This window comes from Schistocerca americana, chromosome 2 (assembly GCF_021461395.2).
Source record: "Schistocerca americana isolate TAMUIC-IGC-003095 chromosome 2, iqSchAmer2.1, whole genome shotgun sequence".
Taxonomy (NCBI): domain Eukaryota; kingdom Metazoa; phylum Arthropoda; class Insecta; order Orthoptera; family Acrididae; genus Schistocerca; species Schistocerca americana.
In genome coordinates, this window is record NC_060120.1 from 1,081,864,714 (window position 1) to 1,081,890,036 (window position 25,323).

Here is a 25,323-nt window from a genome sequence, read left to right on the forward strand (position 1 = left end):
GGTTGTTTCAGCTAGCGTGAGAACTGATGTCTTGTGGCCTGCTAATGCGTTCTCCACTACTGATTGAGCTTACTGAATGCAACTGATACCTGCAGACGCGACATTAAATGAATATTTGGGAAATAAGAGAAATGGAATGTGGTTCGAAAATAAGGGGAACCTTACACATGCCCCACTGTAGCTTCCTTTCAAAATTGGAAGTTTTTGTAAACAACATCCCAATTTTGGAAACACTAGGATTGCTGTCCTACATACCCTAGGAGAAGTCTGGACAATGATGGTCATTTTACTTTTTCTTGTGCAGTTATTTTACTTGTTACTTTCTTCCATCATATAAATTTAGTTGCTCATCACACAACGTTAAACATGCAGTTTTCGAATAGATTTCCTTAGGATTCAAATGAATTGCATTAAACAGAAACTTCAAATTTACCACACACACTCGCGAAAAATTAGGGATAATTACTCTTTCAATTCATAAATAGCCTAAGAAACTTAACACCTCAAATGTAATACACAAGATAATAAATGCGTTTCTAAATATTATTTACGTATCTAAAATTTGCGAAGACACCAAGGAAACATTGATATTACAACATTACATTTTTTAGCTGCTCGCTGGCCGTTCCAAGAAAATCCATCGGAGCATTTTTCGATAATTGACACTACCGAGGCAGAAAATATACAGATAGGTCCCATTATGACACAGTACAATGGCACATTATCTACTATGCGCAAGGAAAATTTATCTCTCTTATCACTGTTATTTATCATATAGATCTCTGACATCAGAATTCATTACTTTATCCTTTTTCTCACTTACTGTTTTTGCTCCAACCATATTTTCTACATCCACATCTACATTTATACTTCCCAAGCCACACAACTGTGCGTGGCGGAGGGTATCCTGTACCACTATCATTTGCTGTCCTGTTTCACTCGGAAACAGAGGGTTAAACGATTGTCTACATCAGTGGTTCCCAGCAGGTGGTCAGCGGACCCCCGGCGCTCCCCGAACTACGCCACAGGGGTCCGCATGATGCTGTTAGAATAAAAAATTTATTAAATATACTTCGCATGACAACAGACTTTTTTGTTTTTGCCGCTTCCACCATGAGCAGATCTTTACCGGACGCTAACTTCTGCGTGTAGCGTCTTCCTAGAATCAACTGACACTAGCACATTCTAGCGCAAAACTAGAATTAGATACAGGCAAATAGTTCTGATGTTTGCAGTTAGACTGCGCGCTCTACCTCTTTGCAGCTGACAACTGACAGTCACTTTAATAAGAAACTCACATTTCAAACGACAATCGGCCATTGCTAATTTATTGCCAGTGCTTTCACAGACCGTACTGTTTACATATTCAATATGCTGTATTAAAACAGTAGTGTTTGTAGAGCGTTGTTTTTCACGCAAGATTCAGTTCGCGTTGTTAAAAATGGACCGCTGGTTAAAAAGTGGTTCGTTAAAACGAGAAAGGCCTACAGGTGAAGAGGAAGATAATGCATTAGATGTTCAAGTAAGTAGATCAGTGACTCTAGAACCGAAGTTGTCAGTGTCCATTGAACCTAAATCGTCGGCGTCCCTTGAACCTAATCCTTCCAAGATCAGTGTTAAGCTTACTGAAAAAACTAGAAAATATACCTCTGATTACTCGGAAATCGGTTTTAAGTTCACTGGACCTGAGCAACAGCCTAAATTTCAATGTGTCATTTGCTATGAAAGCCTTTCGAATGAATGTATGAAATCAGCAAAACTCCAGCACCAGTTTGATACAAAGTACCCAGAGTACAGAAGTACGTCATCTGATTATTTTTCAGAAATAAATTAGGAGAGTTGAAAACAAATCGTAAAACAATTACCAAACACTGTGGTGCAAATGTAAATGAAAATGCAACCCTTGCGTCTTACGAGGTGGCTCAGCTTGTTGTTAAATGTGGGAAAAACCACACAATTTCTGAGGAACTTATACTGCCATCAGAATAATACTTTGGAAGAGAATCTTAGGTGACGTAGTTGCTAAGGTATTAGGAACTGTCCCGCTTTCAAATAATACTGTTCAAAGACGAATTACTGATATGGCATTTACCACCGAAGAAACATTGCTGGTTAGACTTTGCATGAGTGACATGTACGCTCTACAATTAGTTGAAAGCACAGACATATCAAAAACAGCTATAATGTTGGTGTTCGAACGATTCTTATGGGAGGACCAAGTGTTCAAAAATCTTCTTTCTTCATGCGAACTACTGCATACAACAGCAGACGATATTTTAACTGGATTAAATAATTATCTCAATGAACATAACGTCACCTAAAAAAAATGTGTAGGCTTGTCGACGGATTGAGCAAACTCAATGGCTGGCAAAGAAACAGGTCTTCTAGCTCGTATCAAAGTGGTAGCCCCTGAGTGAAATGGACTCACTGTTGCGTGAAGCCTTAGTAGCCAAAAAGCTTGTCTGAACCTTTGCAAAAGATACTTAATGGAGTAGTTCAAATCATCAACTACATTAAAACTCGACACCTACAATCCAGATTATTTTCTTTGTCGTGTAAAGAGATCGGCAGTGAGCATGTGCAACTTCTTATTCATATGGAAGTAAGATGGCTTTCTCGTGGTAGGATCTTGCCAAATTTTTTTAACTTACAGATGAGTTCGTGTCTTCTTTCTTGGCACAAAGTGTGATATGACAAGGTGCCAATCATGCTCGATGAGGGGGTCCTCGACAAAATTTTGTTGGGAACCCCTGGTCTATATGCCTCTGTACGAGCCCTAACTTCTCGGATTTTATAGCCATGTTCCTTACGTGCAGTCATGTTGCAAGCAGTGGAATCGTTCGGCAGTCAGCTTCTAATACCAGTTCTCTAAATTTTGTCAATTGTGTTTCTCCAAAAGAACGTCGCCTTCCCTCCAGAGATTCTCATTTGAGTTCCCGGAATATTCCCGTAACACTTGCGCGTTGTTCGAACCTTCGGGCAACAAATCTAGCACTTTCGATGTCTTCTTTCAATCCGACCAGGTACAGATCTCAAACACTCAACCAGTACTCAAGAGCAGGTCGCAGCACCTTCATATATGCGGTCTCCTTTATAGGTGAACCACTCAATCCTAACAGTCACCCTCTCTACCACAGTTCTCACATGCTCTTCCCATTCCATATCGCTCTGCAACGTTACGCCAAGATATTCAAACGACTTGACTGTGTCAATAACACACTAGTAACACTGTAACCTAACATTACAGGTTTGTTCTTGCTACTCATCCGAATTAACTTACATTTTTTTCCACATTTAGACCTGGCTGCCAATTTTCAACCAGTTGGAAATTTTGTCTAAGTCCTCTTCTATCTTCCTGCAATCACACCACAGCGTCATCAGTGTCTAAGTCCTCTTCTATCTTCTTGCAATCACACCACAGCATCATCAGCAAACAACCGCTGATTGCTGCACACCCTATCCGCCTAATCATTGACGTATAGAGAGAACAATACCCATCCTGTCACAGTTTTCTGGGGCACTCACGACGATACCCCTGTCTCTGATGAACATTCGCCGTCGAGGACAACAAACTGGGTTGAGTTATTTAATTAGTCTTCGACCACTCATACATATCTGAGAACTTACTCCAAATTGTCGTACCCTAGTTAACAGCGTGCAAAGGGGCACCTTGTCGAATGCTTTCTGGAAATTTAGAAATATGGAAACTGCCTGTTGCACTTCAGCCATCGTTCTCGGTGTATCATGTGAGAAAAAGGCGAACTGACTTTCGCACAAGTGATGCTTTCTAATACCATGCTAATTCGTGGACATAAGCTTCTCAGTCTCAAGAAAGGCTATTCACACTGAGGACGTGTTCAAGAATTCTGCAGCACACCGAAGTTAGGGATATTCGTCTGTAATTTTGCTGATCGGTTCTTTTACCCTTCTTATATGCTTGAGTCCCGTGTGATTGTTTCCAGTCGCTGGGGCTTAGTGCTGGGCGAGAGATTCGCGAGAAATGCAAGCTATGTAAGGGGCCAGTGCCGTAGTGCACTCTTTTTAAATCGGAACTGAGATTCCATCCATAGCTCGTAATTTATTCTTTCAGATCTTTCAGTTGTTTCTCTACGCCAAGTATCATTATTGACCATACAGAAGTTTGCCTGATGGTCAAATGACAGTATGTTTGTACGATTATCCTATATGAACGATTTTTTAATGTAAAATTTAAAATTTCATCTTTCGTTTTGCTATCTTCAACTGCCATACCAAAACGGATCAGTGGGGGGCTGAATGAAGGCCTTAAACCTGCTTAGCCATTTTACATACGACCAGAATTTTCTCGTGTTCTCTGACAGATCTTTTGTTAATGTGTGACAATGGTAGTGGTTGTATGTTTTGCGCATAGGTCTTTTCACAGATGCGAGAAGCTCTACTAACCTTTGCTTGTCGTCATTTAGGCTTTCTCTTTGGAACCGAGAGCTCAACAGCCTCTGCTCCCATATCACCTTCTAAATTACGAGGGCTGTTCGGATAGTAAGGAACGATAGGTCGCGAAATGGAAACCACAGTGAAAATCAAAACTGTTTTTTTTTGCAGCAGTTAGCTACAACTTTCAGCTACTTATCCCTATAGTCGCCGATTCGACTTAGACGTTTGTCGTAGCGTTGTACCAACTTTTCAATACCCTTGCTACAGAAGGCAGCCACCAGTGCTTTCCGCAAATTATCTACGCTGGCTTATAGCTCGTTGTCTGTGCCAGAATTTTGTCTTCATAGTCAGTGGTTCATGTGAGCAGAGATGAAACTCAGATGAAGACAATTACGGGCTGTATTGTGCGTAATCAAACATTTCCTATTGAGAACATTGTAGGACCATCTTCATTGCCCCTGCGGAATTGTTTTGAAGAAGAAAACGCACGACAGTTATGCAATGTTGGTTGCATAGCTTCAGGCGAGATTTCTCACCACGCCCTCGTACTTGGCGGGAGACACTGTTGTTCTAGGTTTATTTATGTGCTCCCTGTGTGCTCAGAATTAAAAAGAACGACGTAATGCGATCGTCGGGCATGCTAGAGACACTGTCCAACACACCTGTGCAAAACTTCATCGGATTTTCATTGTGGTTTTCATTACACGACCGATCGTTTCTTGCTTTCCGAATAACCCTCGTACTTTATTAAACCACTTACTAGGCATGTAGCTCTCCAGACCAGAATTTTCTCACGTTCTCTGCCAGATCTTTTGCTAAGGTATGACGGTGGCCTTAATTGTATGCTTCGCCCATAGATCTTTTCACAGACACAAGAATATCTACTGGTCTTCGCTTGCGTCACTTTCGCGTTTTCTTTTGAACCGAGAGTCCAACAGCCTCTGCTTCCTCAGTATCTTCTCCATCTCGTTATTAAACCATTCTGGGTTTTTTCTGTCCTTAATCCACTTACTAGGCACATAATCCTCCAGACCACCATTTACAGTCTGCTTAAGCTCTGCCCATAAGTCCTCTTCGTCCATCTTACTGGAACTAAGTGAGGTCATTTCATTGTGTAAGTGAGATGCTACCAACTGGCTATCTGCTCTATCTATCAGAAACACACGCCTAGCCTTCTATACTGATTTATTAACATTCGTAACCATAGTTGCTACAATGAAATAATGATCGTTAATCCACGTTTCTGTAAGACATTTTCGATAACGTCCGCCCTATTTTGTAGCTACAAGACCTAAGATAGTTCCACTGCGTGCAGGCTGCACATCTTTCTCGTCAAGACTGTATTCAGAAATCCTGTTAAAAAGTATTTCGCATAATTGTCTGTCTGTCCCCTCCCCCTTCCCACTCCCCACCATCAATCCATAGACATCCCAGCCTATGCTGGTTAGGTTAAAGTCACCTCCAAATAGTATTGCGCGATCTAGGTATTTCAGCGTTACTCATCGTAGAACTGACTCAGCAGAGTTCGGGTTGCCCGTAAAAACATTCAACAATTAATCGTTTCACCTAGGCCTGTTGTATGCGACCGGATAACTTCACTATGACACCCAAATTCGATCTAATAGAAAAATTACTTTTGTCAAATACTATGAAAACGCCCCTCCTATGGCCTCTAATCTGCTTTCTCGATATACGTTCCACGACTCGCTAAATAGAGCTTTCCACTTCGGATATCAGCCCGCCCTCAGTCCCAAGAGTAATCCGAGCGAGAGAAATTTTATGGAGGGCAGTAAATTCGCAAACATTATTACGAACAATTCAACAGTTTACAGATAAAATTTTGACTGTCGAAATGTCTTTGACTTCCCTAGCTGCGTATTGACTGCTGAGTGTTTATCACAGCATGTCAAATTACCGTCTAGCCAAAAACAACTCTTGTGTGGTCTCCACAAGTACTCTGCTACCTTTGTACCTGCTTCCTTTGTGTAGCGCGCCAGTAACCTATCAAGGGGAGTCCAACAATTACTCACACGATAACGCAGATATAGAAATCTTCAGCCAGAGTCGACAAAGCGTTCGGTTGATACCCTCCAATCGTCTCCAAAGCAACTTTAGGAACAACGCTGCAGACTGCGAGATCTGCTTGGACCCCGCACGTGAGGTCAGCAGTCCTCTGCCAGCCGCCTGTGTGAACTGAGGATGGTCTCAGAATCCATGGGACAGGCGTCGTTGGTGCCGATATGAGCAACAACTTGCCGACGACTGCACGCTACACACTCGATAGCCACCTCCATATCTCGGATGAGGCCCCCGGACAGACATACCGCATGCACATTGGCTTTCTTCCCAGACGTGAAGGCCTCCTGCCTAAGGGGTTCTATAAGGTGCCTAATGTCAGAGCTCCCGATAACTAGTAAACCTCTCCCTCCAAGTGCGTGCTCGAACCCTGTTGAAGGAGCGGCCACCAGTTCACTCTCAGGCTAGGTGGCAGGTTTCCTCATTGGTCCTACCTCGAGCGACGTGAACGCGTTACCTACTGCCACTCATCGTGCTGTGTCGGTTACACTAGTGGGTGCCTCGGAAGCAGAGCCGCTGGGCAAAACGAGCGACATGTGACACGGCGGAATCTCCTCACTGTTACACCCTGAGGCAGCAGCCTGAAGGTGACTGACCTCAGCCAAAAGCGCATTCAGCTGATGGCGGATTGGGGCCAGCTCCCCCTCCGTCCGCAACAGTGCATGCACACATCCTAACCATACTAGCAAGAGTAACTGAAGAACTAAACTACAAAATAATCCTAGATCTGCAACTTTCTACCTTCCTGATGCGTCACCAATGGACGCTGATGCGATATCGGGCTATATAGCTGGCTGTCCAATGAGCAACTCTTGCGCTACAGACTTTGAGAATTCGCCCTTAAAAAACGCGAGATTGAATCTCTTACACAGAAAAAGCGCACGAAATTTAGTAAACGTACTACGAGGAAAACTCGGAAAAAAATGACAACTTGCCGCTCTGTAGATGCGTACACCCCAGAGCTGTGGCTTGATTATGATTATGATTCTTCCCGCTTTGTAAAATACTTACCTCTTTGTCACATTCCTGTTGAAAACACTTGCGCCTTATATTCAAATGATACTTACTCTGTGCCTTCCCGTTATGACTAGCTGAATACGAAATTTAATTTTGCTTTGAGTACTGTTTTCCATCAGGGTCATACTACCTTTCGTAACTCCATAACAGCTACTTACGTCCAAAAATACTTGATTCTCCATCATTTAACTCTTGCCACCTACTGCACAGACGACATTAACTCTTTGCAACGGTAGTGTTGGCGCCTCTTCTTTATTTACCATTTGTTCATCAAGTCGCTCTGCCACAGCACAAATCATTATCTGTATCAATACCCGAAACTGTCTTAATATCATTAACTTCAACACCTACCATAGGTTGACATTCGTCTTCAGTTGTAACTTCGTCTCCCTCAAACAGACTTCCCCTAACATCCCCAGAATCTCCTTTTATCAACCGTGTCATTGCCACTGATCCGTTCGCCACATGAGTTCGTGTTCATACCCCATTAAAACACCTTTCCAGTTTTCCCTTTCGTTGCCATCTCTTTCGTGGTCTCTATATACCCTGTTAGGAAACGATAAACTATGCTGATGACGTTTCGGTCACTTTCTAACTTTGTTTATTGGTTCTTGTGTTCATTGCTTGATATATCTGCCACGTACGTGAGTGGGGCTGCTGTCGGCTGCATGTGAAATCGGATAGAGTTCATCTCATTGTTAATCATTAAACCGTTTTCCTCCCCCCATGAACCATGGACCTTGCCGTTGGTGGGGAGGCTTGCGTGCCTCAGCGATACAGATAGCCGTACCGTAGGTGCAACCACAACGGAGGGGTATCTGTTGAGAGGCCAGACAAACGTGTGGTTTCTGAAGAGGGGCAGCAGCCTTTTCAGTAGTTGCAAGGGCAACAGTCTGGATGATTGACTCATCTGGCCTTGTAACAATAATCAAAACTGCCTTGCTGTTCTGGTACTGCGAACGGCTGAAAGCAAGGGGAAACTACAGCCGTAATATTTCCCGAGGGCATGCAGCTTTACTATATGATTACATGATGATGGCGTCCTCTTGGGTAAAATATTCCGGAGGTAAAATAGTCCCCCATTCGGATATCCGGGCGGCGACTACTCAAGAAGATGTCGTTATCAGGAGAAAGAAAACTGGCGTTCTACGGATCGGAGCGTGGAATGTCAGATCCCTTAATCGGGCAGGTAGGTTAGAAAATTTAAAAAGGGAAATCGATGGGTTGAAGTTAGATATAGTGGGAATCAGTGAAATTCGGTGGCAGGAGGAACAAGACTTCTGGTCAGGTGACTACAGGGTTATAAACACAAAATCAAATAGGGGTAATGCAGGAGTAGGTTTAATAATGAATAGGAAAATAGGAATGCGGGTAAGCTACTACAACCAGCATAGTGAACGCATTATTGTGGCCAAGATAGATACGAAGCCTACACCTACTACAGTAGTACAAGTTTATATGCCAACTAGCTCTGCAGATGACGAAGAAATTGAAGAAATGTATGATGAAATAAAAGAAATTATTCAGATTGTGAAGGGAGACGAAAATTTAATAGTCATGGGTGACTGGAATTCGAGTGTAGGAAAAGGGAGAGAAGGAAACATAGTAGGTGAATATGGATTGGGGGACAGAAATGAAAGAGGAAACCGCCTGGTAGAATTTTGCACAGAGCACAACATAATCATAACTAACACTTGGTTTAAGAATCATGAAAGAAGGTTGTATACATGGAAGAACCCTGGAGATACTAAAAGGTATCAGATAGATTATATAATGGTAAGACAGAGATTTAGGAACCAGGTTTTAAATTGTAAGACATTTCCAGGGGCAGATGTGGACTCTGACCACAATCTATTGGTTATGACCTGTAGATTAAAACTGAAGAAACTGCAAAAAGGTGGGAATTTAAGGAGATGGGACCTGGATAAACTAAAAGAACCAGAGGTTGTACAGAGATTCAGGGAGAGCATAAGGGAGCAATTGACAGGAATGGGGGAAATAAATACAGTAGAAGAAGAATGGGTAGCTTTGAGGGATGAAGTAGTGAAGGCAGCAGAGGATCAAGTAGGTAAAAAGACGAGGGCTAGTAGAAATCCTTGGGTAACAGAAGAAATATTGAATTTAATTGATGAAAGGAGAAAATATAAAAATGCAGTAAGTGAAACAGGCAAAAAGGAATACAAACGTCTCAAAAATGAGATCGACAGGAAGTGCAAAATGGCTAAGCAGGGATGGCTAGAGGACAAATGTAAGGATGTAGAGGCCCATCTCACTAGGGGTAAGATAGATACCGCCTACAGGAAAATTAAAGAGACCTTTGGAGATAAGAGAACGACTTGTATGAATATCAAGAGCTCAGATGGAAACCCAGTTCTAAGCAAAGAAGGGAAAGCAGAAAGGTGGAAGGAGTATATAGAGGGTCTATACAAGGGCAATGTACTTGAGGACAATATTATGGAAATGGAAGAGGATGTAGATGAAGATGAAATGGGAGATACGATACTGCGTGAATAGGTTGACAGAGCACTGAAAGACCTGAGTCGAAACAAGGCCCCCGGAGTAGACAATATTCCATTGGAACTACTGACGGCCGTGGGAGAGCCAGTCCTGACAAAACTCTACCATCTGGTGAGCAAGATGTATGAAACAGGCGAAATACCCTCAGACTACAAGAAGAATATAATAATTCCAATCCCAAAGAAAGCGGGTGTTGACAGATGTGAAAATTACCGAACTATCAGCTTAATAAGTCACAGCTGCAAAATACTAACACTAATTCTTTACAGACGAATGGAAAAACTGGTAGAAGCCGACCTCGGGGAAGATCAGTTTGGATTCCGTAGAAACACTGGAACACGTGAGGCAATACTGACCTTACGACTTATCTTAGAAGAAAGATTAAGGAAAGGCAAATCTACGTTTCTAGCATTTGTAGACTTAGAGAAAGCTTTTGACAATGTTGACTGGAATACTCTCTTTCAAATTCTAAAGGTGGCAGGGGTAAAATACCGGGAGCGAAAGGCTATTTACAATTTGTACAGAAACCAGATGGCAGTTATAAGAGTCGAGGGACATGAAAGGGAAACAGTGGTTGGGAAGGGAGTAAGACAGGGTTGTAGCCTCTCCCCGATGTTGTTCAGTCTGTATATGGAGCAAGCAGTAAAGGAAACAAAAGAAGAATTCGGAGTCGGTATTAAAATTCATGGAGAAGAAATAAAAACTTTGAGGTTCGCCGATGACATTGTAATTCTGTCAGAGACAGCAAAGGACTTGGAAGAGCAGTTGAATGGAATGGACAGTGTCTTGAAAGGAGGATATAAGATGAACATCAACAAAAGCAAAACAAGGATAATGGAATGTAGTCTAATTAAGTCGGGTGATGCTGAGGGAATTAGATTAGGAAATGAGGCACTTAAAGTAGTAAAGGAGTTTTGCTATTTGGGGAGCAAAATAACTGATGATGGTCGAAGTAGAGAGGATATAAAATGTAGGCTGGCAATGGCAAGGAAAGCGTTTCTGAAGAAGAGAAATTTGTTAACATCCAGTATTGATTTAAGTGTCAGGAAGTCATTTCTGAAAGTATTCGTATGGAGTGTAGCCATGTATGGAAGTGGAACATGGACGATAAATTGTTTGGACAAGAAGGGAATAGAAGCTTTCGAAATGTGGTGCTACAGAAGAATGCTGAAGATTAGATGGGTAGATCACATAACTAATGAGGAAGTATTGAATAGGATTGGGGAGAAGAGAAGTTTGTGGCACAACTTGACCAGAAGAAGGGATCGGTTGGTAGGACATGTTCTGGGGCATCAAGGGATCACCAATTTAGTATTGGAGGGCAGCGTGGAGGGTAAAAATCGTAGAGGGAGATCAAGAGATGAATACACTAAGCAGATTCAGAAGGATGTAGGTTGCAGTAGGTACTGGGAGATGAAAAAGCTTGCACAGGATAGAGTAGCATGGAGAGCTGCATCAAACCAGTCTCAGGACTGAAGACCACAACAACAACATATACCCTGTTACCATTGTTTCTCTCATTACGTTCTGTATATCGTCTGTTACTGTTCGTATCATCCCGATTCCAGCCTCCTCTTCCACGCCTATTAAAGCAGTTACTGTGCCTCTCGTTCTCTCTTGTCTCATGTGATCTCCATTATGAGCCCACCAGTTTCTACTTTTTCTTGACCGCCAGTTCATACTTCCGACCTCCGAATCGTTATTGGTTGTCTCTTCTTCCGACAAAGCATCTGACTGGGCTAATGCTTGTAGAATATGTTCAGTTTTCTTTTTACAAATTCCCGTTAATTTTTCCCGTACACTCCTGGCAGTTTGGCCAATACTACACCAGTGACATCTTCTTCACTAAGTGTGTAATCTAGATATAAATTCTTTTCACTTAAGCTTCGGAAGCTATCTTTGAAACTGTCATACACACTTCTCAAGAAATTTGTCCCTTCAAAAATATTAATCTTATGTTACGTTGCATACCGTTAGACCAATATTTGCTATGAACTTCTTATTAAGCTAACAGTATGACAAACAAGATTCTTCTTATCTCATTCCCCAAGACAGAGCATCCCCTCCCATTCTGCTGGTGACGCATCCCATTTCTCTGGTAACACAACTAAAAGCTGTTTCGAAAAATGTCTTCGGATATAATCTCTCCTCACTGCGTACGCAAATCAGCGGCTCGTCATTTACGATGTACATGACCTGTGCGTAGACATCTAATGCCACATACCTCCACAGACCTACCAACAAACTGTCGGGTCCCTGACACGAAGAATCAGTGATGTATTTCGTTCCTGAGAGGGACAAACAATTTATTAAGCGAGTGGTCATAATATTTTGGCTCACCATTGTAGACTGGGATGTCTATGGATTCATTTCAGGAGGTACAGTCAGACAGTCATGCAAAGTACTTTTGAACCATGCTTTCTGAACACTGTCTTGAGGAGCTAGTTTGGTAGTCCACAATCACTGGAAATATCTTAGATCTTTTAGCCACAAATCGGCTGAATATTATCGACAATGTCGGTATACAAACGGGCAGTAGAGATCATGATGTCGTTATAGCAACTATGTTTACGGAAGTTAATAAATCAGTTAAGAAGGCTAGGAGAGTGTTTCTCCTAGTAAAAGCAGATGAGCAAATTGCTAATGGGGATGTGTACGACATTTCAGTGTAAGTTTTGTTTCATGGGCTTAGGCAGAAGTGTGTGCATTATTTGAAAAATGTCCGAATGGAAATACGGAGCATGATGCATTTGAGTCAGAAGCCTGCAGAAGTAGCAGGTGATTTGAATGCCTACGAGAAGCTAAGCTTGTGTGTGTGGTGAGAAAAGCCTCGCACTATTGTTGTCCAAAATGGAACAAGAGTCAGTCATTGATGCAAAACAAGATAGGACTGCGGAACCAGCTCATTTAAATCACTCAGCAAACAGGGCACAAATGTCAGATGCAGAATACTCCGATTATGAGGGCTCATTTCACCCATGAAATGAAAGTGAAAATGATGCTGAGGTGGCAGGTCACGTAGGATCTGTAAACACGGAAAGAGGTACAGTCAGAGAAAGCAAGAGTCCGATTCCGCAGACAATGCGCCACAGCGCAATTGTGTCGCGAGCTTCTAGTCCTGGGGAGGTTACTGGAAGTGCATAATTATAAACGATCGTTCAGTTTATGTAAGAGGCAGAAAAGAGACGACAAGAAATAGAAGAAAGGAGACGACAGACATAATATTAGTGACAGGAGAACCTCATTAAAGAGATTAGGGAAATTCAGAAGCAACAACACAAGGAGAAATTAAGAAAATTCAAAGAAAGGCTGATGAGCTTGTCGAAAACGTAACTTAGGTCAGGATAAAGTTAAGGGTGTAAAAGCAGAGGTTGAAGACATTAGGAAAACGTCAGATGAGACGCAAGAAGTAGCGGTAAATTCCAGACGCCTGCCTAAGACAGCCAGATTACTAGGACGAGAGTGCGCGAGATCAGGCAGCGCTGGCAAAGGTCGGAATGAGCGCGCCCAAGAAGGCTATTTCTGCTCTTAAAAAGCAGGGACAGGCAGTGGCTGAAAAGACACAGGAAGGAACGTTAGAAGTCAAAGACGAGCGAACACGTCTCACTAGCCAGCAGAATGGGCTGGCGGATGAGATGAGACAAATGTGCGAACTGGTCCCACGTGTAGAAATTCAACCAGAAGCAACAGCTCGTCGCCGTGAGCTCGTTGGTCACTATAAATGTTAAGGACAAAAATGTGGAACCAAATCTGGTGTCACATCACGGCTTAGGCCGATGTACGGCAGGAGCGCTCGGTTAAGGGAAATGTTGTGTGACGTGGTTGTTGTCTGTGGGGGTACTTATTTTGGTATAGTTGAGCTGCCTCTCGACCGTCACCACCTGCTTGGCAGTACGCAAACATGAATAGGGAACCATTCGCCTGTTTACAGTACACTGCGTCAATCACACAGCCTGCAAGACGCAAGGATCAAAAATGTTCAAATGTGTGTGAAATCTTATGGGTCTTAACTGCTAAGGTCATCAGTCCCTAAGCTTACACACTACTTAAGCTAAACTATCCTAAAGACAAACACACACATCCATGCCTGAGAGAGGACTCGAACCTCTGCCGGGACCAGCCTCAGCCGGCTGGAGTGGTCGAGTGGTTCTAGGCGCTACAGTCTGGAGCTGCGCGACCGCTACGGTCGCAGGTTCGAATCCTGCCTCGGGCATGGATGTGTGTGATGTCCTTAGGTTAGTTAGGTTTAAGTAGTTCTAAGTCTAGGGGGCTGATGACCTCAGAAGTGCTCAGAGCCATTTGAACCAGCCTTACAGTCCATGACTTCAGCTCCCAGACCGCTCGGCTAATCCCGCGCGGCACGCAAGGAACATACAGCATGTAGTCAGAGGAACTTTCATTTGTCAGCGCCATCTACCGTGGCTGCAATGCATATCCGTAAACATGTTCATAGGACCTTCTCTCTTCCATTTTCAGCCAGGAATTGGTCCCTGCAGTTTGTCGGTTTTATTTACTTTCATCCTGTATTTATGGAACAGTCATAGACATATTTAGGATTTACCAAAATGTTCCGATGTTTAACGTAATAAAATTTTTATTTTTAACTATGAGCTTCACTGTTAATCATGACAAGGATGATCTGTTTGCAGCATTGACACCGCGTGTATGTTGCAGACTGTGGAACGTGTACTCGCGTATTCATGGAACCGTGCAAGCCCTGGAGACATTTACCACTAAAGAGTGGACTTTCAAAGACGACAACTTGGTGTGCATGTGGGGCCATATGGGAGAAGCCGACCGCAAATTGTTTCCCTGTGACGTCGCAGACATTGACTTCGAGTGGCATTATAAAAATGCTATGCGTGGATTGCGCATGTACATTTTCAATGAGAGCCTCGACAACTTGGAAGCAGCCAGGAAGAAATTTCATTGGTATATGTACTTCTTTTATTCAGTACAACTACTACAGTCGACTCACAAATATCATTGCGCTACCCAACAAATCTCCACCTCACTATACTTGCTTATTGACCTATAAAACCTATAAAAACTATAAGACTGGCTCCATATACACGTCTATACCGTACACATAGTTTATAAGCGCACTTCATTTACATGCAAACGTTCAGTCACAGAAATTCGAAACATAAACTGAAATAACAATTACATATCAGTAAATATTAAAATTTCTCGTAATTGATACCAACAGATAAAGGTAAAACTAGATACTCAAAGATCTCATGCAAATAAATGAATTTTGCCAATGAATACGTACGTAACACATTACATTAGAATTTTAATTGCAATACAGCAGAAGCAGATGTATAGATGGTGTCCTGTGGGAGAAAAAAGTCGATGCGATAAGTGAAGTGTCTGCGCTAGCAGAATAGAAATGTGGAAAACACAAGTCCAAAAACAATTTACTGGACTCACGAAAACAAAACCATAATACAAGTTCCAAAAGAACAACAGACTCGATCCCAACTGCGAATCGTCACAAATATAAAATAACAAATAATAATAGAAAAGACTCAACTCTTCACGGGGAGAGATTACAATAAACAATTCTACAATGTCTAGATGTTCGTCGACTATACAAGTCCAGCTGAAAGAGATAGGCCAGCTAGAAGAGATGTATGGCAGTGGCTGCCGGGGTGGCAGCTCTAAATACTTCCTAGCGGTGCTTCGAACTGCCCTTTTTCCGGCAGTGCGCCGCCCTATAAGGCCCGTTTGGCGGATATATATGCCGGAAGTGTTTGCGATGACGTGCCTGGCGTATAAAAGTAGTCCCTACGCTACCTCCGACCTCTGGTGAAGCTGTTCTGCAGGCTCCGCGAATGGGTAGCGGTCCCTGGCAGCCGTTGGTATCTTGTCTTGCGGCCGCCGGTAAATATTTGTGTTGGCAACACAACACAGACGTCGTAGGTGCTCCTGGTAAATATGCGCCCTGTGATGCAGGCATCCCGTGTTGGCTAGACGTGAACTGGGATGCCGATTCAAAAGGAGCTACGATGTATGAACTGGGCGGCCACAGCAATAAGAATGCTAATAACTTTGTAATCTTTCATCATTGGAGATGACTCCAAAAGGATACCAGTTTTTTCGCAATAAAGCCGAAATTTCAGGAATTCACCTCGAAATGAATAGGAATCAGGTTACCGAGTTAACCAAAGAGACGATTTTGATAGAGGCTCTGACCTGAGTGAAGATGACATATACACTCCTGGAAATGGAAAAAAGAACACATTGACACCGGTGTGTCAGACCCACCATACTTGCTCCGGACACTGCGAGAGGGCTGTACAAGCAATGATCACACGCACGGCACAGCGGACACACCAGGAACCGCGGTGTTGGCCGTCGAATGGCGCTAGCTGCGCAGCATTTGTGCACCGCCGCCGTCAGTGTCAGCCAGTTTGCCGTGGCATACGGAGCTCCATCGCAGTCTTTAACACTGGTAGCATGCCGCGACAGCGTGGACGTAAACCGTATGTGCAGTTGACGGACATTGAGTGAGGGCGTATTGTGGGCATGCGGGAGGCCGGGTGGACGTACCGCCGAATTGCTCAACACGTGGGGCGTGATGTCTCCGCAGTACATCGATGTTGTCGCCAGTGGTCGGCGGAAGGTGCACGTGCCCGTCGACCTGGGACCGGACCGCAGCGACCCACGGATGCACGCCAAGACCGTAGGATCCTACGCAGTGCCGTAGGGGACCGCACCGCCACTTCCCAGCAAATTAGGGACACTGTTGCTCCTGGGGTATCGGCGAGGACCATTCGCAACCGTCTCCATGAAGCTCGGGTACGGTCCCGCACACCGTTAGGCCGTCTTCCGCTCACGCCCCAACATCGTGCAGCCCGCCTCCAGTGGTGTCGCGACAGGCGTGAATGGAGGGACGAATGGAGACGTGTCGTCTTCAGCGATGAGAGTCGCTTCTGCCATGGTGCCAGTGATGGTCGTATGTGTGTTTGGCGCCGTGCAGGTGAGCGCCACAATCAGGACTGCATACGACCGAGGCACACAGGGCCAACACCCGGCATCATGGTGTGGGGAGCGATCTCCTACACTGGCCGTACACCACTGGTGATCGTCGAGGGGACACTGAATAGTGCACGGTACATCCAAACCGTCATCGAACCCATCGTTCCACCATTCCTAGAACGGCAAGGGAACTTGCTGTTCCAACAGGACAATGCACGTCCGCATGTATCCCGTGCCACCCAACGTGCTCTAGAAGGTGTAAGTCAACTACCCTGGCCAGCAAGATCTCCGGATCTCCCATTGAGCATGTTTGGGACTGGATGAAGCGTCGTCTCACGCGGTCTGCACGTCCAGCACGAACGCTGGTCCAACTGAGGCGCCAGGTGGAAATGGCACGGCAAGCCGTTCCACAGGACTACATCCAGCATCTCTACGATCGTCTCCATGGGAGAATAGCAGCCTGCATTGCTGCGAAAGGTGGATATACACTGTACTAGTGCCGACATTGTGCATGCTCTGTTGCCTGTGTCTATGTGCCTGTGGTTCTGTCAGTGTGATCATGTGATGTATCTGACCCCAGGAATGTGTCAATAAAGTTTCCCCTTCCTGGGACAATGAATTCACGGTGTTCTTATTTCAATTTCCAGGAGTGTACATGTTGTTCTAGCACTAAAGAGAGGAGTGCATCCATTTCTTGCGTGGCAGAGACTAGGAGAGTAGAGCGTCAAAATTGGGAAGAAATTCAGTGCATCTGGATTAAAATTCACGTATTATGTCACAACTGCCGGCATTGAGAAGCAACAGGCTACAACCCGGCGTGTCAAAAGTGCCGTGTCCAGGCTTCAGCCAGGGCTGTGGATGATGGTCGAATGAGTCCCGCTTGCAGCAACTATGTATCCTGACACAGTGACTTATCGGTACGTCATTAATTGTGCACGAATATTTGCAGGTGTAGGAAATGTCACGCACACACACACACACACACACACACACACACACACACAGATGCTAAGCGCATGCTTCGCCAGTGGTCTCAGGCGCCCCATAAAATAATACATGCCCTGGGCAGATTCAAGTGATCTTCATATGTCTGCTGTACGCGAAAGAGGGAGCCTGGCGGAAGTTTCCGATGATGACCGATACTATCTCGGGTAATGACGCTGCTGTCTGAGCGGCTGGATCTCACTGGCTTGCGCAGAGACAACGAAGGCGCTGTGTGTGTCGACTTCGTGTTCTTCCACTACGCCTCGAGTAGCATTTTGACGCGGATAAAATTGCCATGCGTCTTCAGCCACGTGGAAGGGTCACACATCTGCTGGGTGTCAATCGGTGAGTTTTCTGCGCGAAGGGGAGTAAGGCCGAGTGAAGAAGAGACTGTGCTCTGTTTTCCCGAAACTCGGATGGCTTCTAGTATTTCTACGCAGCGAGACAATGGGGGGTGGAAAGTTGAAAGAGAATAAAACTAGAATAAAGGGATATAGTTGTATAGTGGCTTGTGCGACTGACAGTAAAACATTGGAGAAAAAGAATCTATCGTTAGTCATAAAATGTGTTATTGTTTAGCATGCACAATGCCAGCTGGAGCAACTACATAGATCTGAAGCTGATCCAGAAAGATCGAAACGTGTCATATATTCAAAACTCACAACGAACCCCTTGAGTGCAAGGTCGTAAATGACCAAAGATGTCTAAGGGATTCGACACCCCACGTATTGTCTACCATGCAGCCACAATATTGGCTGCTAATGGCGAGAGGGGGCGGGACTGGAGGTATTCAGTGGGCAGAGTGAGGCTACGGAGTGTAGTTGAGCTACTTAGTCGACGAGTAACTCTCAGCAGCGCTACAGTGTTAGTGGTGTTCGTACAAAGCAGAGCAAAGGCAACGATAAATGAAGCGAACATTGTACTATACCTACAACAGTCGCCGAAATTGTTGTTTCATCGAAAAGGAACATAAAGAATTTCACATTGCATTATATCTACAACAGTTGCAGAAGTTGCCATTTCGTCAGAAAGGAACCCAAGGAACCGCAGTGAGAAGGAGGTGGCAGATAAAATACTAGAGTTTCCGAAAGTTGAGTCAGTGGAATGTGCGATGTATACACTCGACGGTGCGGTCGATGTACATAAGGAGTGCAATGATGATCGCACACGCTTAACAAGTGAAAGTGATAATGAAACAGGTGTCGGGTCATGTAGTTTATCATCCTCGTCGGACAAAGAGCGACAAAATCCGTCTCTAGTGGAACATACTAAACGACAATCATTGTCCAAGGAGCAGGTACTAAACATCATTGCGCACGTGTAAGATAATCCACAACATAGTAAAAAAAAAAACAATTATGTACAGATTTAGAATAACTCCGCAACAGTGTAACCGTGTAGTGCATAAGAAAAGGGGACGCACCAAGAGAGTCTTATCAAGATCAACTAACATCAGTGCCTAACGCATTCTTATATAAATATGCCGATTGTTAATCTGCGTGGTAAATTGGCTGGAAAGTTATTTATTGTGCTGCGAGATGTAGGAGGTGCTCTGGCCCCTACTATTCTTTGTTGTGTGCATGATCTTGCAAAGGCAGTAGCGAATATTCAAGTCACAGCAAGAGAGAGTGGCAAAATTGGAGTAAGAGAATTACAACTGTGCCATGAGCACTGCTTTTAGCAACTTGCTGGTCAAAATAACTTGCTTTTGCGTAATTCCTGGTCTGCGGATAAATATCATCCTTCTTTAGAGTAAACTATTCCTCCTGGAAAGCGTGTGACATTGCAATTCATGGCACCTAGAACCACTGGACAATTTCAGACTCTGGATGTTTGTTTTCTCCGTGCCTGTAGAACACATTGTCGCACTATCTGCAGCTACGCCTTTAAGGGTGGCCAGTTTCAGGATAAGCTCCACGGCACAGCGTTTCGTATTCGGTTGCATCCCATCACATTCCACCAGCTCTCATCACCGCATTACGCCAGTATGATTCCATGTTCGTTATTTAAGAGTGGATACCTAGCTGAACGACCTTCACAGTTTGTAGCTCCCAAGGAGTTCGATTTCATGATGGTGCGAATCTTAGTGATCACGGTGGCCTGCCATTTTTCATTCGGTGTTCATGGTGCAAGTCAGTGGTTTGTTTTGAGCATTTCTTGAATGTAGGCGATTTCCATATTGTAAAGAATAATGCATACATTCCATAGAAGCTTGATTTCTGCTCCTACCGGACACTCATTTCCTATCGCCCTCCTGATGCACACGATGAGTCATTAGCAGCTAATGTATTTCCTGTCGTGAATGTTACCACTTAAAATGAGCCTTACTTCAGATTGAACTTGCGACCTAGCACTCAAGTGGTTTCTTGTGAGTGTGAAGAATAAACGAGAAATGTTTTCAGTTCCTGTTCTTCGGCGACAAATATGTCGATTCTAGTACATATATTGATATATTTAGGTCGTTGGCCACTGTCTTATTTAAGTAATCATTCCAGCGTTCGCGTGAAATTATTTATGAAAACAACAGAAAACCACGATCACAATGAGCAGACAGAACATAAACCTCTATGCTTCCGAATATGAGCCCAGAGTCTTAACAACTGCACTGCTTCATTCGTTTCATGTGTAAAGTACAATACTCATTTACTTGTTACACTAGGAGAAATTCTTCTTTATTGTGTAAAAGAATAAATGGTCACCATTGCAACGCAGAAGTGTAAGATTTTGCTCAGAGGTGCCCTGCAACATCGCCCTCGGACACGGCCGCGTTTCAGACAGCAACCACACATCACTTCTTCCTTTGACGCCTCTGCGGTGGAGGTCAGGACCGCAACGCAACGCCGTGAAATCACATAGTTTAGTAATGGGTGGCCGAAGAACACATCGCCTCTGAGAATCGACACGGAAAGGCCTCAGGAGGTAGTATAATGGGCGTCAATGAAACCAGCCCTTCCCTTGAGGCATTGGTTTACAAACATCTCGCCGTCAGAACGAATGTTTGCAACGTCGTGTGGAACAGGACGACGTTCTTTACAACTTTCGACGCTGCTGATACACCCTGTGTCCTTCTCTAAGGACATCGTGGGGCTGCAGCCCCACTGTACGAGATATGACGTCTTTGGAGTGTATTGCGACTAAAGTTTTTGCTCTGGTGTAGACGTTCTGCACACTCATCAGCAGATACTGGAGCAGCAGTTTAGTGCCACTCAGTTGTAGGGTATCGATGGGGTTGCCTGACTGCAGGAGCCTATATGGCTTGGACGAGGTGTTTCTTTACACAGTGCATTTTTAAGTTGCTTAAAAAAAGTGTGCGGCTGGCAGAGAGGATGTTGCTGAGCCGGGGGGTGCTACAGAGACCCTTTGCCGCTATATTCACCCACGTATCATTGTCGTATCTCCCACGGTCTCGCTACAGAAGAGTGCAAGACAGGGAGCTAAGAAACCATCAATACCCTTTTGACGCTTCGGATCACGTTAAATTTTCGTTGAATGGTTTTGAACGGTCCCTAATGGTACTACCAAAGCAAAAATTGCGGTCGAGCAGCATTCCAAATGATCAGATCACATTCAATTGGCTGGCAGCACCGCATTGTCCTTAAAGAACGGTTGAATCGTCAGGGTGTCAGCAGCGACGAAAGTTGTCAAGAACGAAATCCTGTTGCACATCGCACTTCTAACAATCGTTTTCGACAGCAAAATGTGAGTGTAAGAACGCATCAAAGAAAGGGTTGGTCTTCATTAACGCCTTTCACACCTTTAGAAATCTTCGTGACGATTCTGAGCGGCAGTGTGTCTGAAATGTATTCCTCGATCACACACAGGAGAACCGTGTGATTTCAGAGCTGGGCGTCGCGCTTCTGACCTTCATCGCAGAGGCGTCAAGAGCAATGGCGAGACGTAGTTAAGTGAGGGAGTGGGGGGGAGGGGGTTACGGCCTTCCCATCATGTCACACGTCCACAGTGGCGGCGGGCGGAGACATCGTTAACACACGTCACACTTAACATGAACTACTGACCTCTGTCCCATTTTTCTCACATGTATCATCATCTTGCTGTCTGAAGCGTCGCCGACTCACAGGGCGTCAAGCTTTTGTACTGTTGCGGAGGCAGCTTTGAGCCAAATTTCAAACTTCTGTGTCGCAATGCAAGAATGTGGCTTGGTGTCAAAAAAAGCGACCCTTTAATTTGTGCAGTTCAGCTATGCAGTGTCTTTCAGTTCCTATTTTCCGTACATACCAGATTATTTCAGTATTTCAAATATACTGCAATGCGTCTGTGTCTTGCTGTCCACATACCTCAAAGACAGCGCCTCCTCATCATGTGAGACGCTGAGCTCACAGGCGCACTGAAACATTAGCATTACGAATGGACGAATCAGTGTGTGCAATTAACCAATCAAATTCATTACATTGTGAAAGTTTACTGCAATATGACAGCTGTGTTTTAGTCGCTATTTTATTAACCAACACTTCGACTTTTCAAAGTAATCTTTACTTTTGTATCATGCTTTGTTTAACAGCAAAGTATTGACTACCTTCTTAAATAAAATTGTGCTTTACACGAAATATCATGGGCTACGTCCCAACAAAGTTACGGATCTCCTTTTGCCAAGCTTAGTGCAGTAACTCAATGTGACATGGACTCTACAAGTCGTTCGATGTCCCATGCGGAAATGTTGGCCATGCTGCCTGTACAGCCCTCCATAATCGCGAAACCGTTGCCGGTGCAGGATTTTGTGCGCTAACTTACCTCTCGATTACGACCCATAAATGTTCGACGGGTAGCCAAATAAATCGCTCGAATTGAACAGAGTGTGACATGGACTCTACAAGTCGTTCGATGTCCCATGCGGAAATGTTGGCCATGCTGCCTGTACAAAAAAAATGGCTCTGAGCACTATGGGACTTAACAGCTATGGTCATCAGTCCCCTAGAACTTAGAACTACTTAAACCTAACTAACCGAAGGACATCACACAACACCCAGTCATCACGAGGCAGAGAAAATCCCTGACCCCGCCGGGAATCGAACCCGGGAACCCGGGAATCCGGGCGCGGGAAGCGAGAACGCTACCGCACGACCACGAGCTGCGGACCTGCCTGTACAGCCCTCCATAATCGCGAAACCGTTGCCGGTGCAGGATTTTGTGCGCTAACTTACCTCTCGATTATGACCCATAAATGTTCGACGGGTAGCCAAATAAATCGCTGGAATTGAACAGAGTGCTCTTCAAACCAGTCGCGAACGATTGTGGCCCCGTGACATGGTGCACTGCCACACATAAAAATTTAATCTTTGTTTGCAAACATGAAATCCATGAATTGCTGCAAATGGTCTCGAAGAAGCCCAACATAGCTGTATCCATTCAATGATCGGTTCATTTGGACCAGAGAACCCAGTCCATTCCTTGTAAACAAAGCCCAAACCACTATGGAGCCACCATCAGCTTGCACAGTGCCTTGTTGTCGAATTGAGCTTGTGGCTTCACGAGGTCTGCGGCGCACTCGAACCCTGCAATCAGCTTTTGTCCACCGAAATCGGGACTCATCCGCGCAGGGCATGGTTTTCCAGTCGTCTAGGTTGCAACTAATATGGACACGAGCCCACGAGAGGCGCTGAAGGCGATGTCCCGCTGTTAGCAACTTAGGTTGCCTGCTGCCACAGCCCATTAACGCCTAATTTGGCCTCACTGGCTTAACAGATACGTTCGTCGAGCGCTCCACATTGATTATCGTGGTTGTTTCACGCAGTGTTGCTTGTCTGTTAGCAATGACAACTCTACGCAAACGCCACTTCTCTCGGTCCTTAACTGAGAGTCGTCGGCCACCGTTGTCCGTTGTGAGAGAAAATGCTTGAAATTTGGTATTCTTGGCACACTCTTGACACTGTCATTGAATTTCCTAACAATTTCCGAAATGAATTCCCCATGCGTCTAGCTTCATCTACCACTTCGCGTTCAGAGTCTGTTGGTTTACGTCGTGAGCCCATAATCACGTCGAAATCCTATTCGCATGAAACGCCTGAGTACAAATTACAACACCGTCAAAGCCGTGCGCTTTTATACCTTGTCTATGCGATACTGGAGCTATCTGTATACATGCATATCGCTATCCCATGAACTTTGTCATCTCCATGTAATTATCTACTTTGTCTCCTTTGGCAATTTATTATGGCATTTTAATAGGTGATAGAACATTATAGTTTGAGTATTGACCTGCTCAGTGTGTGTCTACGAATTTCATGTATACTGGCATACTTACCATTCTTTTCTATGATTTCCAAAATATATTCATTCATGTAGTCACCTGAAGTACTGGAGATAGCCATATTTTAAATAATTCTACACACCGAATGCGACCAGCACTTTTACTTATTTTTCTTTTGCTCCTTTTCTGCTGTTTGAAACATGTGTACACATTTTGTGCATGTGATTCCCACAATGCCATCTCACAGTTACTAACGGAGTACAGTGAGTGAGTCGATCTACAGTGAAAAATTATGGATAATTTTTGGGGAAATTTTCTGAGTGCTTTGGTGTAAGTGACTGTAGTCTACCATGCCTTGTCACACAATAATTGCATTTAGTTTGATTTCTTACGCGCATTTATATTTGTATTGTATTTAAAGTACCCGCACCACAGCTGTTCACGGTATGCACTGTGTCTCTCGTTCGTAAGCAAACTAGCTCCACTGACTCACGCTACTTTCTGCTCACAAACAGCAATGTCCACTATATTCTTCATCCGCTATCTTACGTTCAGTATTCCTCGGTTCTGTCTTGGGTTTGTTCTTGGGGCAGTGTTAGATGTATTTAGCAGTACCAGACAATAATGTGGATTGATGTACTCATGAAGAGTTTTCCAATGTGCACCTTATGTAAGGTTTCTCTCATCACAGTGGAAGAGCGGTACAAAAACGACAGCGGCACCCTAGACGTCAGAGACACGCCACCGCACCCAATCTGTACGAGAGTTACACGCGGTTGGTGACTATCCAACCACTAGTAGCTAGCGTGTTCCACAAACTCTGTACAAAGTTGAACAACTATTTCGAGAATTTTGCATGACCAACAATTACATCTGCATCATCCACAGAAGGTGAAGTCACAGAAGGCAGTGTACTTTCATCTCTAATAAAGTTTGAAAATTCTTACACAGTGTACAGGCAAGCACTGTTTTGATATTTTTGTGCTGTTTACAGACGACGCCAAGTCACAAGAGAGGGCGTTTCCAATAATAGAAAAACCCATGAATGGTATGATAAAAACCCTCACGCGATATTTTTTTTGTGGTTTTAGGGCGCACAACTACAATGGTCATTAGCGCCCAGACTA

At 44.2% G+C, this 25,323-nt stretch overlaps 1 protein-coding gene across 2 annotated transcripts in view; it reads left to right on the forward strand.

The window, feature by feature from the left end:
- LOC124595856 (fatty acyl-CoA reductase 1-like) overlaps window positions 1-25,323 on the forward strand; it is a 236,167-nt gene that overhangs the window by 192,063 nt on the left and 18,781 nt on the right. The window contains exon 8 of one of the 2 annotated variants that reach the window (XM_047134762.1): window positions 14,698-14,955. In XM_047134762.1, coding sequence (XP_046990718.1) covers window positions 14,698-14,955 — 258 coding nt within the window. Of the gene's footprint in view, window positions 1-14,697; window positions 14,956-25,323 lie in introns of those variants that run through there. The other variant, XM_047134764.1, reaches the window with a different exon arrangement.